At 44.9% G+C, this 19,492-nt stretch overlaps 1 protein-coding gene across 2 annotated transcripts in view; it reads right to left on the bottom strand.

Moving 5' to 3' along the window:
• The window catches only part of stard9 (StAR-related lipid transfer (START) domain containing 9), a 374,404-nt gene that overhangs the window by 65,710 nt on the left and 289,202 nt on the right, over positions 1-19,492 (bottom strand). For both annotated transcript variants that reach the window (XM_078562913.1, XM_078562914.1), the window contains exon 23: positions 1,868-2,399. In XM_078562913.1, coding sequence (XP_078419039.1) covers positions 1,868-2,399 — 532 coding nt within the window. The remainder of the gene's footprint in view (positions 1-1,867; positions 2,400-19,492) is intronic.

Below are 19,492 nucleotides of genomic sequence, written 5' to 3'. Positions count from 1 at the left end.
GAACATTAAAGTAAGGATGTTATGCTTCAGGGCATTGGTGAGACCACATCTCGAATACTGTGTGCATTTTTGGTATCCTTATTAAAGGATGTAAGTGCATTGGTAACGGTTCAAAGGAGGTTTACTCAGTTGATACCTGGAATGAGTGGTTGTCTTATGGGGATAGGTTGGGCAGGCTGAGCCAGAAGGGTGAGGGGTGATTTGATTGAAGTATATAAGATCCTGAATGATTTTGGCAAGGTGGACATGAAAAGGATGTTTCCTTTTGTGGGCGATTCCAGAACGAGAGGGCGCTCTTAAAACTAGGGGTTGCCCTTATAGGACAGAGATGAGGAGAATTTTTTTCTCTCAGAGGGTTGTGCGACTTTGGAACACTCTACCTCAGAATGTGGTGGAAGTGGGGTCTTTGAATATTTTAAGGCAGAGGTAGATAGATTCTTGTTAGGCAAGGGAACCAACAGTTATCGGGAGTAGATGGGAATGTAGAACTTGAAACACAAACAGATCAGCCATGATCTAATTGAATGGTGGAGTAGACTCGAGGGGCTGAATGGCCTACTTTTGCTCCTATGCTCGGCCAGAGGAGAGCTACCAGAATTGGGAGAAGTAGGGATGCTGGCACAGTCAGATTTTTAGTGAGTTTGTGTGTTAAATGTTAAAACGTGTCACTAAGCAAGAGAAATAGCATGACTCTTCTGGGAGAATTCCTAGTCTTCTTCAAAACCAGTGCCATGGGTTTGTTCATATCTCGGGAAGAAAAGGCCTCAAATTAGTGTCTCATTCAAAACAAAAGGCAGCACTTCTGACAATCCAGCACTCCCTCAAAACTGTAGTGGAGCATCAGCCTAGGTCACAGAATCAAGAATCATCGAGTCTGCACTGATGCATCAGAAACACCTGACCTACCTACATAATCCCATTTACCAGCACTTGGCCCATAGCCTTGAATGTTATGACGTGCCAAATGCTCATCCAGGTACTTTTTAAAGGATGTGAGGCAACCCGCCTCCACCACCCTCCCAGGCAGTGCATTCCAGACTGTCACAACCCTCTGGGTAAAAAAGTTTTTCCTCACATCCTCCCTAAACTTCCTGCCCCTCACCTTGAACTTGTGTCTCCTCGTGACTGACCCTTCAACTAAGGGGAACAGCTGCTCCCTGTCCATGCCCCTCATAATCTTGTACACCTCGATCAGGTCGCCCCTCAGTCTTCTCTGCTCCAATGAAAACAACCCAAGTCTATCCAACCTCTCTTCATAACTTAAATGTTTCATCCCAGGCAACATCCTGGTGAATCTCCTCTGCACCCCCTCCAGGTGCAATCACATCCTTCCTATAATGTGGTGACCAGAACTGCACACAGTACTCCAGCTGTGGCCTCACCAAGGTTCCATACAACTCCAACATGACCTCCCTACTTTTGTAATCTATGCCTCGATTGATAAAGGCAAGTGTCCCACATGCCTTTTTCACCACACCACTAACATGCCCCTCCCTCTGCCTTCAGAGATCTATGGACACACGCGCCAAAGTCCCTTTGCTCCTCAGAACTTCCTAGTGTCATGCCTTTCATTGAATACTTCATGTGCTTAAGTCTCTGGAGTGGGGCTTGAACCCACAACCTCGTAACTTAGAGGCAAGCCTGCTACTACCAATCTATGATTGGCACTTCATTAACCTGACTCCCTTTCAAATGTTGATCTATTCTGTATTTAGTGTTTTTAATTTGTTAAATTTGCTTTAACGAGTGAGAGGATGTGTACTTTATTCCAAAGCATAAAAGGATTGTCCAACTGTCTTCCCCAGTTAAGTATTTAGCAAATAACATGAGCTGCAAATAGACCCATTTCCGTATAACAAGAGCATACCTATAAACTGGGACATACTGTGGGTACAGGCGTGATACCAGGTCATTTGAATCTGAATGCCTCCTAGCTAGTAAAGGAACAGATGATGAATGTTTTTTTGCTGGCAATGTGTATGGAGGAAATGATTTGTTCCAGTTGGTCAGTTTTGGGTTTGAACTGGCTTGTAACGTGCTCATTTTGTCTATAATCGGTTGCTTGACTTGATCCTTGCTGAGTAAACTTGCAGCCTCCAGGTGTTGCAGGTTTGTTTTTGCTTCCAAAAGCTTGTGCTTCCTAGCAATTCTCTCCAGCTGGTACTTGACTCTTTTCTTGCTGATATTTCGCTCGGCCTTCCTCATTAAGTGTTTCTGCAGCAATTCCAGCTGCACCAGTCGCTTCCTATCCTGCTCGATCGTAGAAATTTCCTCGGTTTGTGGTGTGATTTGAACCCCGCACTCAGTAAATGATGCAGTGTCTGTCTGTATCCCCAACTCTCGTCGGTGCTGCTCCAGGGACACTAAGCGTTTCTCTTCATTCTCTAGGCATTGCTGGTCTGAGAATAAAGGAACAGACAGCTGTTAATATGGCAAAAACAAGATTTGCAGATGCTGGAAACCTGAAATAGAAAGAGAATGCTGGAAACACAGCAGGACAGGCAGCATCTGGGGAGCAAGAAACAGATTTAACAGCATCAATATTATCCCCCAAATGATGGGCAGGGGAAGTTTTAAAATGGAAACACATCTCCAAACTGCACATATGCACCTACCACCATTTTTATGAAAGGGGGTAGCGTGCCGTGAGAGTTTCCCAACATTGAGGACTGGAACACTTCATTATAACATTTCTGTCAGGCTCAGTGCAATTGGGAGCCTAATATATAATTTGACAGTTGCTGGGCATTTTTCTTCAGGGCTCAGGAAACCCTAGAGTAAAACGGAAGCAGGAGTTGCTAGCTCCAGAAGGTACAAGTCTTTCAGGCTACTATTTGTGAACTAGGAGGAGTGGTCCCCCAAAACCCTCATGGAAGCCTTTGGCCTTCCTTATGTCAATCGCGGCTTCTCTCACCTGCTCCCCCCACCCCCCACAGAACACCCCTCCCATCCCTACACCAAGTTCTGATCTCTGGTTCCCTTGCTGGGGTCGTCTCCAAACTTCCCCTGCTGTGGCCTCTTGCTGCTCGTTTTCCCACATGCAGCTGGCCAACTCGTTAATCTGACCAGCTTCTGATGGGAAACAGAAAAAAGAATTATAATTTATCACTATGAAAACTGCCATTAAATTCTGTAGCAACCCTGCATCCCAGGCCTTGCTGAGTTTTCCTTGCGGTACTGCACTTTCCACACCTCCATATAAGGTTGATTGCCTTTCATCAGAGCCAGAAGAAGTTAGAGATTTAAGCGTTTATAAGTACTACAGAGGCAAGACAAAGTGGGACAGGGTAAGAACAAAAGGGAAGGTCTGTAATAGGGTAGAGGGCAACATGTATATGAACATATGAATTAGGAGCAAGAGTAGGCCATTTTTCCCCTTGACCCTGCTCTGCATTTAATAAGATCATGACTGATCTGATTGTGGCCTCAATGCCAGTTTCCTGCCTACTCCTGGTACCTTTTGACTCCCTTGTTAGTTAAGAATCTATCTACCTCTGCCTTAACAATATTCAATGACCCTGCCTCTACCACTCTCTGGGGGAAGAGTTCCACAGACTCATGACCCTCAGAAAAAATTTCTCCTCACCTCTGCCTTAAATGGGAGACCCCTTGTTTTTAAGCTGTGTCACCTAGTTCTAGACTCCCCATAAGGGGAAACATTCTTTCAGCATCCATCCTGTCAACTCCACTCAGCATCTTATATGTTTCAATAAGATCACATCTTATTCTTCTAAACTCCAATGGATACAGGCCAAACCAATTCAGCCTTTCCTCAGAAGATAATCCCATCAGTGAATCTTTGCTGAGCTGCTTCTAAAGCAATTAGATCCTTTCTTAAATAAGGAGACCCAAAACTGTATACAGTACTTGAGATGTGGTCCCACCAACACCCTGTACAACTGTAGCAAAACATCCCTACTTATATATTCCATTCCCCTTACAATAATCAACAACATTCCATTTGCTTTCCTAATCACTTGCTGTACCTGTGTACTAATTTTTTGTGATTCGTGTACCAGGACACTCAGATCCCTCTGTACCTCAGAGTTCTGCAATCTCTCTCCATTTGGATATATGCTGCTTTCATATTCTTCCTGCCAAAGTGGACAAATTCACACTTCTTTGGTTCTGCCAATTTTTTACCTACTCAATTAATCTATCTATATCCCTTTGCAAGCTCCTTATGTCCTCTTCACAACTTAGTTTCCTTTGTATCTTTGGGTCATCAGCAAATTTAGCAACTATACATTTGGTCCCTTCATCCAAATAATTGGTATAAATTGTAAATAGTTGAGGCCCCAGCACTAATCTCTGTGGCACTCTACTCGTTACCTCTTGCCAACCTGAAAATGACCCATTTATGCCTACTCTCGGTTTCCTGTCAGTTAACCGTTTCTCTATCCATGATAATATGTTACTCCCTACATCATGAACTCTTATTTTGTGCAGTGGCCTTTGATGTGATACTTTGTCAAATGCTTCTGGAAATCTAAGTAGAGCACATCCAAAGTTTCCCCTTTATCGATGTTGCTTGTTACTTCTTCAAACTCTAATACGATTTCCCTGTCTCAAAACCACATTGACTATGTCTGATTGCATTGAGATTTTCTAAGTGCCCCACTACAACCTCCTTAATAACAGATTCCAGCAATTTCCTTATGACAGGTGTTAAGCTAACTAGCCTGTAGCTTCCTGCTTTCTGTCTCCCTCCTATCTTGAACGGGAGAGTTACATTTGTTATTTTCCAATCTGATGGGACCTTTCCAGAATCTAGGGAATTTTGGAAAATTAAAACCAATGCATCTACTACCACGGCGGCTACTTCTTTTAAGATTCTAGGATGAAGCCCATCAGGACATGAAGACTTGCCAGCTTTTAGTTCTATTAATTTTCCCAGTAATCTTTCCCTGGTGATTAAAGTTCCTTCTTAACTTCACTTCCTACTACTTTCTGGGATGTTATTTGTATCCTCTTAGGTGAAGACAGATGCAAAAATATTTGTTCAATTCATCAGCTATTTCCTCATTTCCCATAATTAATTCCCCAGTCTCACTCTAGAGGACCAACACTCACTTGAGTTACTCTTTTCCTTTTTAAATATCTGTAGAAGCTCTTACTATCTGTTTTTATGTTTCTAGCTAGCTTTCTCTCTTACTTTAATTTCTTCCTCCTTATTATTCTTTGTGTCATTATTTGCTTATTTTTATATTCTGTCCAACCTTCTGACCTGCTCTTAATCTTCACAGAATTGTACACTTCTTTTTCAATTTGAAACTATCTTTAACTTAGTTAGCAATGGAGGGTGCCAGTTTTTCTTTCTCACTGGAATGTGTCTTTGCTGAATCTTATGAAATGCCTGTTCAAATGTCTGCTACTGCATCTCCACTGACCTATCCCTTAACCTAATTTCCCAGTGCACATTAGCCAGCTCTGTCTTCATACCCTCATTATTGCCCTTATTTCAGTTTAAAACACTAGTCTTAGATCCACTTATCTCTCCCCAAACTGAATGCAAAATTCAATCATATTCACTTTTACCTACGGACTTTACTATGAGGTCATTGATTAATCCTGTCTCAACGCACATTACCAGATCTAGAAAAGTCTATCTCTGGTTGGCTGTGGAACACACTGTTCTAAGAAACCCTCCCAAAAACACTATGAGCTCATCTTCCAGGCTACCCTTGCCGATCTGATTCGTCCGATCTATATGTAGATTAAAATCACCCAGGAGTATCGCTGTACCTTTGTCACAAGCCCCCATTATTTCTTCCTGTCCTACAGTGTGGTTACTGTTTGGGAGCCTATAAACTAGTCCCACTAGTGGCTTCTTACCTTTACTGCTTCTTATCTCTACCCAATTCTACATCTTGATCTTTAGAACTAAGGTTATCCCTCTCCAATGTGCTTATGACATCTTCAATTAAGAGAACTACTCCTTTGCCTTTTCCTAGCTCCTTGTCCTTCCGAAATGTCATGTACCCTTGAATGTTCAGGTCCTAGTCTTTGTCATCCTGCAGTCATGTCTCTGTAATAGCTATCAGATCATATGTATTTATTTCTATTTAAGCTCTCAATTATCCGGTTTTTTTTACAAATACTCTGCGCATTCAGATATAGATCCTTTAGTTTTGTCCTTTTACTATTTTCGCAACCTCTAGCCTTACCTGCTGGTTCACTCTTAAGTTTGTAAGCTCTGTCTCTTCCTGCCATGCTCTGTTTATCATTTACCTTATTGCTAACTTGCTCTCTTGCCTTGTCTTCTCTCTTTAACTGATTACATCTTCCCACACTTGATGCCTCACCTCTACTATTTAGTTTAAAACCTTCTCCACTGCCCTCGTTATACAACTCACCAGAACACTGGTTCCAGCACGGTTTAGATGAAAGCCATCCCAACGGTACATCTCCCGCTTTCCCCAGTAGTGTTATGATCCCCAGCTGAGGTTACAACTGGACAAGCCTGATCTCAGGCTGGAACCCAGCTTGATAGACCCTAACTTTCATTTGCTTGTTTAGATCACCAGAGTCAGCTAATTAACTTTTAACAAAAGCATAAAACATTTATTACACAAGAAAAGATGAACTATATCACAATACTCCTTCACCCACAATTACACCTTTACATATATATACAGATTTGTAAGGATAACACAAGTTACAAAAGCTATCTTATACTCAAATGTTCACAGTAAGTACAGTCCATGTAAACCAATAGGCAACTTGTGGTCAGGCACACCACATTCTGAAACCAAGTGGGAGATGCCACCCCAGAGAGATGCTATGGATTGCTCAACTCCGTTCTCCCTCCAGACACTTGTCACATCGTGAGCCAACCAAACTCACTGAACCCCATTGTTCACACAAGGGTTTCCAACCTCCACTCTTGAAGGACTCGCTTTGGAATCTTCTCCCTAACTGATGCTTTCTCTCAGGATGCTTTCCGCAAGGGTTCACCTCCAGGGTTTTGAAATCTCCTTCCAATGATTCTCTCCCCTGGGTCACCACATGCATTCAAGCTGTCTTCCATTCACTCTCTCTCACTGACTCAGCCATCAACAAGTACACCACTGCTTCACATGCCCATAGCAAAGAGTTGGCCTCTCGCTTTAAATTTGCTTCCTTTAAGCTTGAAGCTTGGAGCCTTCGTTTCTGCTCCTTACTTCCACTTCCACAGAGCAGGACCTTTTCCCGGTTCCTGTCCTTCCTTTGATTAGAAGGTCTGCTTGGGGCTTTCTCCTGTTCCACTCCCCTGGATTTTGGGGTCTTTTCCTTAGCTTAGGACTAGCTATCTGTCCTCTTTTCTCCAGGCTCTCCTGGCAGCTTTCAAAACCAACTGAACTCAAACAGCTTCCAAATCAAACTGCTGTTTCTAGTTTCTTCTGTGTATGTCTGTGGGAGGGACCTTCCTCTCTGGACCCTTTTAGCTAGGCAATAGCCCAGTTTTTCGACTTGTTTAGCTTGGGTTAGAGTCGTAAAACTCTCATTAGAAATGCAGGCACCTTTTAAAGTGAAACTAAAACTCAGTTTGACCTTTTTTAACACACAGATACAGAAATACAAATCAAACTTAAACATTAAAGCTAAAACTCATTCCTAACACCCACAATACAGATATAACTTACTTAAACTCTCCACTATTTCCAAAAACTTACCTTTTGGAGGAAAGAAAGCTTCACACAGTGAAGGTTTCTTTATGATGGCATTACATCTGCCTCACATAAACTTAACATCGTGGGCAGAATTTTGAGGTCGGCGGGCGGGTGCAGTCGGCGGGCCCAGGAGCAGCCGCGAAACAGCCTGCCACTCAGTCAGAAAGGGGCAGGCAGGGGTGGGGGCAGGTGCCTGTCGGCCACCGGGTCCAATAGTGACCTGGTGGCTGGTTTAAAAATGGCCCAGGCAGTCCCTGGAAGGCTGCCACGGAAGAATGTCTCCTCTGAGTCTTCAACATTCAAGTAATGGAGTTGAGTGCGGCTGGACACTGCAGGTGGGAGGGCAGGTCAGGTAGGCACTCGCCCCCCCCGGCTTTTTGGGTGAGTGCCTCGCGGTCCTCCTGGAGGAGGTGGCTGCCGGGAGGGACACCCTTGTCCTCAGAGATGGGAGGCGGCGGCCACCGCACCTCACAAAGAGGGCATAGGAGGAGGTTGCAGCATTGGTTAGCAGCCATGACATGGTGTAACGCACGTGGTTGCAGTGCCAGAAGAGGTTCAATGACCTGCTGTGCTCAGGAAGGGTGAGTACTGTGTTGGCATGGGTCAGGGTGCAATAGTGTTAAGTTGTGGCCATCCCCCTGTGGACCTCAGGGGTGCTAGTGACTGAGTGCCAACTGTCAGTGATGCCAGAGTCGGTCAAGGGTGTGCCCTGGATGCTTGGTCTGAGTGCCTTGCGGCTCGAGGGCCACGACTCGGATGTGCCCTGCAAGGTATTCCTCAGCTGTGGTTGGCCAGGCTGTAATGGTGCTGCAGGTAGAGAGTGGACTAATCAATGTACCTCTGTTATTTCAGGAGAAGACAGGCCATAACCAATTGGAGAGGTCACGGTCATGCGGAGACCTGCCCAACCTGCTGCTGCTCAACAGGTTCGAGCAGGACGCCCTTGAGCTGGAGGGTAGGCACTCTCCATGTGCAACCGGGCATGGAGAAGTGGGTGTGCCAGATGAGGGTAAAAGTGCAGTGCACAGAGATGAGAGCTTCAGATTGTGCAACCATTCTAGCGTGGTCTCTTCATTGGCAGTAGCCTCAAACCTGGAGTCGAAAGGCAATGGCACTGTGGTGCAGATCTCCATTGTCTCATTAGGGTGCCTGGCATGCACAGTGACAGAGTGATGACTTTAATTAATGACTTGTTCTCGCTTAGATTTGCCAGCACGCACTCACGTTTTGGCCCCAAAGAGCCACCCCTGACACCAGAGGACCACCGAGCTTCATTTGCACCTGCGTCACACCTGCTGTCTGAACCAGGCATCAGTGCAGATACAAGCACCTCGGTGGGCATTAGAGCGGCGGCTAGAATGCCGGTGCACATTGGTGAGGGTACTTTATACTTGCTTGAGGTGCAGGAGGAGGCAAAGTGTGCCCAGGGTGCCGGCAGTCAGAGGACTGCAGGAGACCAGCACGATGCTCAGTTGAAGGCAGACGATGAGCTTCTGGAGTTGGCCATTTGGTGGCAGATGCTGGATGTCCAGCGGGATGTGCTGGAGGATCTGGCGGAGATCCATGAGGGTCTGCATGCCACGGTCTCCGTTGTGGAAGAGACCATGTGGAGCATGAGCACTGCGTTGACCCCCATGGCTGAGTGCACTGCCTCCTCCATTGAGAGAGTGGCGACTCTCATGGAGAGGCAGCTCCAGGGACAGAATCAGGGGTTCCTGGGGTTGCGCTCGGACCTGCAAGCCCTCACACAGGTAATGACCTCAGGTGATCAGTGCCAGTGTGGGAGATGGATGAGGCATCCAGTATCCCAGCTAGGTCCATCAATGGTGAGCAGGGAGGTCCAGAGTGACCTCACGTTGGTGCACGAGCTGCTTGTCGTCTCTGCAGGCTACTCTCAGGGTGCTCTGGATGACAGCAGCAGCTCCTCCGCCACTCCACCAGTGACCATGGCATCTGATGAGGCTGCAATGACTGGGGAGATGGCAGCCGTGGCACTGGCTGCTCCCTCCCAGGCAGGGCCAGCACAGCATGACCACCAAGGTCATCAAGGCCAACAAGACAGCACAGTCAACAAGCTGTCTCCAATGCCAGTGCCAGTGAGGGGGGCGGTCACCAAGACGTAGCACTTGGAAACGTAAGTTAAAGGCACCATGAGCACAAGAGGGGCAGTTCACAGTGATTTTCTGTTCATTTATGTTTGGTTTATATGTCTGCTGGTGTGGACATCAACACCAGTAACGGTCATGTCATTATGCTTTCAACGTGACAATAACATTAAATTTGCTTTGGTTCTGACTGTCCGAGTAAGCTTCATCTTTTTTCTTTCTGGTGCCGGGTACGCCAATATGTATTGCTGGACGTGGGCGGCTTGATCCTTAATTGCACAGGCACTGAGTGGACTTTGGGGTCAAAGGAAAGGGCCATTTCAGACATCCAGGATGGAGGCGGCAACCCTGGCATGAGGTGGTAGCGCTTATTTGGCAGCCCAGCTGAAGAGGCATTGGATCAAGGCGTCCCTGATGTCCCTGCCTCCCTGGAGGTTACAGGGAACTGCCTCCACGCCCTCAGCATTCTCCTCACCATGCTTCTCTTCTGACTCACTACTGGATTCATCATCTGTGGCCTGTGCAGCTGTGTCAATATCCTCCTCCTCCAGTGGGTCCCATCTGGCCAGTGCCAGATTGTGGAGAGTGCAGCATGCAACCACTATCAGTGACACCCGCTCTGGGGGTATTGTAATGTTCCCCCTGAATGGTCCAGGCATCGGAAGCAAGTCTTCAGAAGACCTATGGCCCTCTCTATCACCGCCCTTGTGGAGGCATGGCTCATGTTATACTGCTGCTCTGCCTCTGTTCTTAGGTGGTGGAGAGGCAACCTTTTCAAGGGATAGCCCTTGTCACCCAACAGCCATCCATTCAGTTGGGCTGGAGCACTGAAGAGCCTCAGCACTTGGGAGTGTCTCAGGATGTAAGCACCATGGGAGACCATAAGACATAGGAGCAGAAATTAAGCCATTCGGCCCATCGAGTCTGCTTTGCTATTCAATCATGGCTAATAAGTTTCTCAACACCATTCTCCCGCCTCCTCCCCGTAACCTTTGGTCCCCTTACCAATCAAGAACCTATCTATCTCTTAAATACACTCAAAGACCTGGCCTCCACTGCCTTCTGTGGCAATGAATTCCATAGATTCTCCACTCTCTGGCTAAAGAAGTTTCTCCTCATCTCTGTTCTAAAAGGTCTTCCCTTTACTCTGAGGCTGTGCCCTCAGGTCCTGGTCTCTCCTACTAATGGAAACATCTTCCCCACGTCCACTCTATCCAGGCCTCTCAGTATTCTGTAAGTTTCAATCAGATCCCCCCTCATCCTTCTAAACTCCATTGAGTATAGACCCAGAGTCCTCAAGCGTTCCTCATATATTAAGCCTTTCATTTCTGGGATCATTCTCGTGAACCTCCTCTGGACCCTCTCCAGGGCCAGAACATCCTTCCTGAGATACGGGGCCCAAAATTGCTAACAATATTCTAAATGTGGTCTGACCAGAGCCTTATAAAGCCTCAGCAGCACATCCCTGCTTTTATATTCTAGTCCTCTCGAAATAAATGCCAACATTGTATTTGCCTTCCTAACTACCGACTCAACCTGCAAGTTAACCGTAAGAGAATCCTGGACTACGACTCCCAAATCCCTTTGCACTCCAGATTTCTGAATTCTCTCCCCATTTAGAAAATAGTCTATGCCTCTATTCTTCCTACCAAAGTGCATGACCTCACACTTGCCCACATTGTATTCCATCTGCCACTTCTTTGCCCATTCTCCTAACCTGTCCAAATCCTTCTGCAGCCTCCCCGCCTCCTCAATACTACCTGTCCCTCTACCTATCTTTGTATCATCTGCAAACTTAGCCAGGATGCCCTCAGTTCCTTCATCTAGATCATTAATGTATAAAGTGAAAAGTTGTGGTCCCAAAACTGACCCCTGCGGAACTCCACTAGTCACCAGCCGCCATCCTGAGAAGGACCCCCTTATCCCCACTCTGCCTCCCGCCAGACACCCAATCTTCTATCCATGCTAGTACCTTGCCTCTAACACCATGGGCTCTTATCTTACTGAGTAGCCTCCTGTGCGGCACCTCAAAGGCCTTCTGGAAGTCCAAGTAGATAACATCCATTGGCTCTCCTTTGTCTAACCTACTCGTTACCTCCTCAAAGAATTCTAACAGATTTGTCAGGCATGACCTCCCCTTGATGAAACCAAGCTGACTTTGCCCTATGAACTTCCGAGTATTCTGAAATCTCATCCTTAATAATGGACTCTAAAATCTTACCAACGACCGAGGTCAAGCTAATCAGCCTGTAATTTCCCGTCTTTTGCCTCACTCCCTTCTTAAACAGGGGGGGTTACATTAGCGATTTTCCAGTCCTCTGGGACCCTCCCTGACTCCAATGATTCCTGAAAGATCACCATTAACGCCTCCACTATCTCTTCAGCTATCTTCTTCAGAACTCTGGGGTGTAATCCATCTGGTCCAGGTGATTTATCCACCTTCAGACCTTTCAGTTTTCCTAGCACCTTCTCCTTGATAATGGCCACCATACTCACCTCTGCCCCCCGACTCTGTTGAACTTTGGGGACGTTACTCGTATCTTCCACCGTGAAGACTGACGCAAAGTACCTATTCAGTTCCTCCGCCATTTCTTTGTTCCCCACTACTACTTCTTCAGCGTCATTTTCCAGCAGCCCAATGTCCACTTTTGCCTCTCTCTTACCCTTTATATATCTAAAAAAACTCTTGCAATCTTCTTTTATATTACTGGCTAGTTTACCCTCATATTTAATCTTCTCCCTCCTTATTTCTTTTTTAGTTGTCCTCTGTTGGTCTTTGTAGGCTTCCCAATCCCCTGGTTTCCCACTGCTTTTCACCGCATTGTATGCTTTCTCTTTAGCTTTTATGCTGTCTGACTTCCCTTGTCAGACATGGTTGCCTTGTCCTCCCTTTAGTATGCTTCTTCTTCCTAGGGATGAATTTTTGCTGTGTCTCCCAAATTACTCCCAGAAACTCCTGCCATTGCTGTTCCACTGTCTTTCCTGCTAGGCTCATCTTCCAGTCGATTCTGGCCAGCTTCTCCCTCATGCCTCTGTAGTTGCCTTTATTCAACTGAAACACCATTAAATCTGATTCCAGCTTTTTCCTCTCAAATTGCAGGGTAAATTCTATCATATTATGGTCTCTTCCTCCTAAGGGTTCCTTCACCTTAAGCTCCCTTATCAAATGTGCCTCATTACACATCACTAAATCTAGAATTGCCTGTTCCCTAGTGGGCTCCACCACAAGCTGCTCCAAAAAGCCATCTCGTAGACATTCCACAAATTCCTTTTCTTGGGATCCACTACCAACCTGATTTTCCCAGTCTACCTGCATATTGAAATCCCCCATCACTGTAACCTTGCCTTTCTTACACGCCTTTTCTATCTCCTGGTGTTCTTGTGCCCCACATCCTGACTGCTGTTCGGAGGCCTGTACATAACTCCCATTATGGTTTTTTCACCTTTGTGGTTCCTCAACTCTACCCACACAGATTCTACATCATCTGACCCTACGTCGTTTCTTGCTATCGATTTAATTTAATTTCTTACTAACAAAGCAACCCCACCCCCTCTGCCAACCTGCCTATCTTTTCGATAGGATGTATATCCTTGAATATTTAGCTCCCAGTCCTGATCCCCTTGCAGCCATGTCTCCGTGATGCCCACCACATCATACCTGCCAATTTCAATCTGCACCACAAGCTCATTTACCTTATTTCGTATACTGCGTGCATTCAGATACAACACGTTCAGTCCTGTATTTCCCGTCCCCTTTCTCATTGTTGTCCCTTTATCCGATGTGCTTGAAGTTAGATTCCTAGCCCTTTCCAAACACTCTGTCCTATTTTGTGTTCTGGAGACTTTAATAGCCTCTCCTGGGCTCTCCTTTCTTTTCAGTTTTTTCATAATTTTCCATGAAGTTGAATCCACCCCCCCCACACGCTAACCTGCTGCTTTGTTTCCCGTTAGTCATACATCTTGGAGTTTTACCCTTCCCTCCCCCCCCGCCACTTTCTAGTTTAAAGTCCTGTTGACCACCCTATTTACCCTTTTCGTTAGAACATTGGTCCCAGATCGGTTCAGGTGGAGACCGTCCTAATGGTACAGATCCCTCCTGTTCCAATACTGATGCCAGTGCCCCACGAAATGGAACCCCTCTTTCCTGCACCACTCTTTTAGCCACGTGCTTACTTCCCTTATTCTCGTGTCCCTATGCCAATTTGCACGTGGCTCGGGTAGTAATCCGGAGATTATAACCCTTGAGGACCTGTTCTTTAATTTAGTTCCTAGTTCCTGATAACCCCCAAACAGGTCCTCTTTCCTAGTCTTACCTTTGTTATTTGTCCCGACGTGGACCACAACAACTGGATCCTCCCCACTCCCTCTCCAATATCCTTTCAAGTCGGTCAGAGATGTCCCTCACCCTGGCACCGGGTAGGCAACATACCATGCGGGACTCTAGATCCTGCTTACAATGAATGCTATCAATTCCCTTAATTATAGAATCCCCTACAACTACCACTTGTCTTTTTGCTCCCCCCTCTTGAATGGCCTCCTGTGTCACGGTGCCGTGGTCAGCTGGCTCATCCTCCCTACAGCCCTGTTCCTCATCCACACAGGGAGCAAGTAGCTCGTACCTGTTGGACATGGTCAAGAGCTGAGGCTCCTCTGTTCCTGAACACAGGATCCCTCTACCTGCCTCACTTGCAGTCACACCCTGCTGACCCTGACCGCTGACCGAACTTGAGGTACTTAATCTACCGGGTGTGACCGCCTCCTGAAACAAAGCATCCAGGTAACTCCCCCGCTCCCGGATGTGCTGCAGCATCCGGAGCTCAGACTCCAGCTCATCAATTCTGAGCTGGAGTTCCTCCAGCAACCAACACTTGCTGCAGGTGTGGTCACTGCGGCTCGCAATGGGATCTGCCAGCTCCCACATCATACAGCTACAGCACATCACCTGCCCAGCCATCTCGACTTAGATAATTAATTTATTAATTAGCTTTGCATTGTTTTTTTTTCAAATTTGGTGCAGATTCCCTACCAACCAATCAGGTCACAGCTTTCCTGTGATGTCACGTTTTCAGTTTTGGCTTCAGTTACTCTGTGTTCCGAGGTCACCGCTCCGGTGCTCCTCCCTCCAAGTCTGCTCCCTGGAGACAAGGTTGCGAATCCCCGAGGTAAGCTAGATTTATACCTCTAACAATAGCTTATTACATACTATAGAAATAAATTTTCCATCTCATCACAATTACCCATTATATTGTACAATTAGAAAGGTTTAAGCAAAACAAAGTCAATCAATGCAATAAGATTAGCAGAATTTGTACATCATAGATTGATCATAACTCAACCCTTATTTTTCTTTTTCCTCTTATTCCCAGTCTTTAACTCAGCAAAGAATGTTTCATTTAAGCATACAACCCAATTGTCCTTCTCATTAGCTGTAGGCGTAATTCCATCCTCAAGCTCATTTTCTGAACTCTAAGTGTGGTAAATTCTCATTTTGACTTAGCAAAGGCAAAATGACATTTTTGTGCATCAACATCTCATCCCTTCCCTGGTCAAAATCTCTTTTTGCCGTTTCAAGGATGTTGCTGAGATGATTTTTATATTCACACAAGAGGGTTTCATCACCTACTTGGTTTCATCTTTAAACTTTTTATGATATTGCTGTTTCTCCAGATCCCATTTCAAACAGGTCTTTTCCACTTCTCTTTGAGCAGTGTCAATTATATTCTCCCTGTGGAGTTTTATAGTTCGTTCCAACCCTTCAATTTTTTTGCATAATCCACGAACTACATCATTCCACTCCTTTCCAGGTTTTGGTAGTCTTTTGCAAACTATCCACTTGCCTGGATTCCAACTGCTGTATTTTGTATATTAGCACCAGCAAGCACTTGTAAATCAGTGTCTCTGGTCATTGACTTTTCCAGACCATTTTGCACTTTCAGTCCTTTTTGTTGGCAATTCTTGATTTCCAATTCTGCATGCACTTTAGTTGTCTTCATATTGTCTATTACTGAAGGTGATATATCAGTAATGTTACTTGGATCAGTTCTTTGCTCAGCTGGACCACAATTCAGCAACAAGTTTTTGTTCACAAGAACAACTTTGGAACTGTGATACTCAATACCACATATCTCTTTCCTTTCTTCCAGTTTGCTTCGAAGTTCAAGAATCTCATTACTCTTTCCACAACAAGTTCTAACAGTTCATTAGTTTTGGTTTTTAATTCTGCAATCAACCAATTATTCTGACTTATCAACAATTCCTTTTCTTGTTCAAGGCACTTTCCATGATATTTCATAGCAACTACTGATGCTTGAAGTTCATCAAGTTTTAATTGAAGATTGACCTTTGTTAAGTTTGCTTCTACAAGTTTATCATTTAGACATTTCAAGTCCTCAGTCAAGTGTTTTACTTTCTGTGACTGGTCTCAACAATTCTCTTCTTCCATTAGCAAACTCCTCTTTTATACGTGAAAGTTGGTGCTCTACTTTAATCAGGTTTTCCTTCAATTTCTTGTTATCAGCAATAAGCATCACATTTTTGGCCACAGTAGTTTTCTGAAGTTGGTTAAGATCAGCATGATCAACCGCCTGCTGCAATACAGTCGTTACCACATTACTGGCTCCACTAGCCAAATCATTACCCAAAATAAAATCCACCCCTTCAATAGGTGATTTAGGAATAATTCCCACTGTAACAATTCCATTTACAAAGTGACTTTGTAAGTTAACTTTACACAAAGAAGCAGGTTCATAAATTCCATTAATACCTCTTTTAAATACTTATTCCTTGATAAAACTATCCAGATCACAAATTGCATCATCAACCACCATTAATGATTGATCTGCTCCTGTATCTCTCAAAATTTTAATCTGCTTACTTATTTTGTTGGAGGAGTAAGGGAACACTACTCCCTTTGAAACAAAACATCCAGACCCACCAATAGGTCAACTTCCTTCGCCAGCAATCAAAGGAGAATTCTCTGGACTATCATGAACCATATCCCCCTTTCCTGTATGTTCGGAGGGAACACATTTCGCCTGTACCACTGCTACAGTTTTAACAACCATTTCCTTTTCTGATGCAACCTTTCCTGGGGGTTCCTTGGGCATTCCTACTACTGCAATAGGCCTATCATTTAATTTCCAGCAATCTGCCCTAACATGTCTCAACTTGTTACAATGAAAACACTTGGGGATTTTGAATGTCACTGACAACCTCAGTACTTTCCTTTCTGCTTCGAGGAGAAATTTTATGAGAATCCCCAACTGTCCTTTCTCTTCCCTGGTTACTTGCCTTTCCTTCACTTTCCCATCTTCTATCCTTCTCGGGTTTATGGGGATGACGGAAAAAGGGTTTAGATTTATGGACCAGTTCATAGCCGTCAGCCATCTCTGCTGCCTGTCTCGCTGTTTTAACCTTCTGGTCTTCAACAAGGGTTATATCTAGGAGAATTATTTCCCTGAAAGCTTCATATGTCATCTCCACCCTTAATGCCCTTATCCAATGGTGAAAATTACTTTGCTTTACTCTCTCAATATAGGTCTGCTCAGGCTATTTCCTCACGTTACAAAATTTCTGCCTGTCTGCTTCAGGGGCTAACTCATACGCACTCAGAATAGCCTTTTTCACTGCATCACAATCCACCAATACCTCTTCTGATAGCAATGCATACACCTCATGAACTCTACCTATCAACCTACCCTGTAGAAATAATGTCCAGGTTTCTTTTCGCCACTTCATTTTCTTAGCCACTTTTTCAAATGAAATAAAGAATGAAATAAGCTTTGGGACAGCTTGCACAAACTTAAACATCTCACCACTAGGTTTTGGATTGAAGGCTTTTTCATCATCAGAACTTTCCTCAGCAACTGAGATCTCTTTTTCAACTTCCCTTTCTTGTTCCTTCTCTCTTGCCTGAAATTCCAGTTCTAACTTCCTTAACTCCTGCTCTCTTTCCTTTTTCTCCCTTTCTCGTTCCTTTTCTTGTTCCTTTGCCTCTAGCTTTTTCAAAGAACAAAGAACAAAGAAAAGTACAGCACAGGAACATGCCCTTCGGCCCTCCAAGCCTGCGCCGATCATATTGCCCGTCAACTAAAACATTTTGCACTTCCGGGGTTCATATCCCTCTATTCCCATCCTATTCATGTATTTGTCAAGCTGCCTCTTAAACACCACTATCGTACCTGCTTCCACCACCTCCTCTGGCAGCGAATTCCAGACACTCACTACCCTCTGCGTAAAAAAACTTGCCCCGCACATCTCCTTTATAGTTTTCTCCTCTCACTTTAAATCTATGTCCCCTAGTAATTGACTCTTCCACCCTGGGAAAAAGCTTCTGACTATCTACTCTGTCCATGCCACTCATAATTTTGTAAACTTCTATCAAGTCGCCCCTCAATCTCCGTCGCTGTAGTGAGAACAATCCGAGTTTCTCCAACCTCTCCTCATAACTAATAACCTCCAGACCAGGCAGCATCCTGGTAAACCTCCTCTGCACCCTCTCCAACGCCTCCATATCCTTCTGTTAATGTGGTGGTCAGAATTGCACGCAATATTCCAAGTGTGGCCTAACCAAGGTTCTATACAGCTGCAGCATGACTTCCCAGCTTTTATACTCAATACCCCTGCCAATGAAGGCAAGCATGCCATATGCCTTCCTGACTACCTTATCCACCTGCGTTGCCACTTTCAGTCCCCTGTGGACCTGTACACCCAGATCCCTCTGCCCGTCGATGCACTTAAGGGTTCTGCCATTTACTGTATAATTCCTGCCTGTATTAGACCTTCCAAAATGCATTACCTTGCATTTGTCCGGATTAAACTCCATCTGCCATTTCTCCGCCCAAGTTTCCAACCGATCTATATCCCGTTGTATCCTTTGACAATCCTCTTCACTATCTGCAACTCCTCCAACCTTAGTGTCATCTGCAAACTTACTAATTAGCTCAGTTACATTTTCCTCCAAATCATTTATGTATACCACAAACAGCAAAGGTCCCAGCACTGATCCCTGCGGAACTCCACTAGTCACAGCTCTCCATTCAGAAAAGCACCCTTCCACTGCTACCAAATCCAATTTTTTTCTTTACCTTTTCCTTTCCCCTCTAATTCAAGTTTCTTCAGTTCCTTTGCTTGTTCAAGTTCAAGCTTTTTCATTTGTAACTGAAGTCTCACTGTGGCTCACCCCCTGGAAAATGTGGTCTTCTCTGGTATCCCATCCAGTTTTAAGTGCTGTGCTATTTATCTCAACTTTTTTTTTTGTTTGTTTGTGGGAAATGTGCGTTGTTGGCTAGGCCAGAATTTATTGCCTATCTGTAACTGCCCTTGTTTAGAGGGCATTTTTTTTAAAGAGTCAACCACATTGTTATGGGTCTGGAGTCACGTATAGGCCAGGCCAGGTAAGGACAGCAGATTTCCTTCCCTAAAGGACATTAGTGAACCAGATGGGTTTTTATGACAATCGTTTCATGGTCATCATTAGATTTTTAAAAAATTTCCACATATTTATAGAATTCAAATTCCACCATCAGCCATGGTGAGATTCGAACCCGGGTACCCAGAGCATTACCTTGGGTCTCTGGATTACCAGTGACAATACCACAACGCCACCGCCTCCCCTGATAGTAGACTATATCTACTTTCTTCACCCCTTGGGGTAATTCAAATTCCGGCTTATCCGCCAATTCCATTAGCTTACTCTTGGTTGATTTCTGTTAAAGTCAGTGTTACATCCTCCAT

The sequence above is a fragment of the Cetorhinus maximus genome, chromosome 18 (genome assembly GCF_964194155.1).
Source record: "Cetorhinus maximus chromosome 18, sCetMax3.hap1.1, whole genome shotgun sequence".
Lineage (NCBI taxonomy): Eukaryota > Metazoa > Chordata > Chondrichthyes > Lamniformes > Cetorhinidae > Cetorhinus > Cetorhinus maximus.
This window is presented reverse-complemented; position numbering and strand designations above follow the sequence as displayed.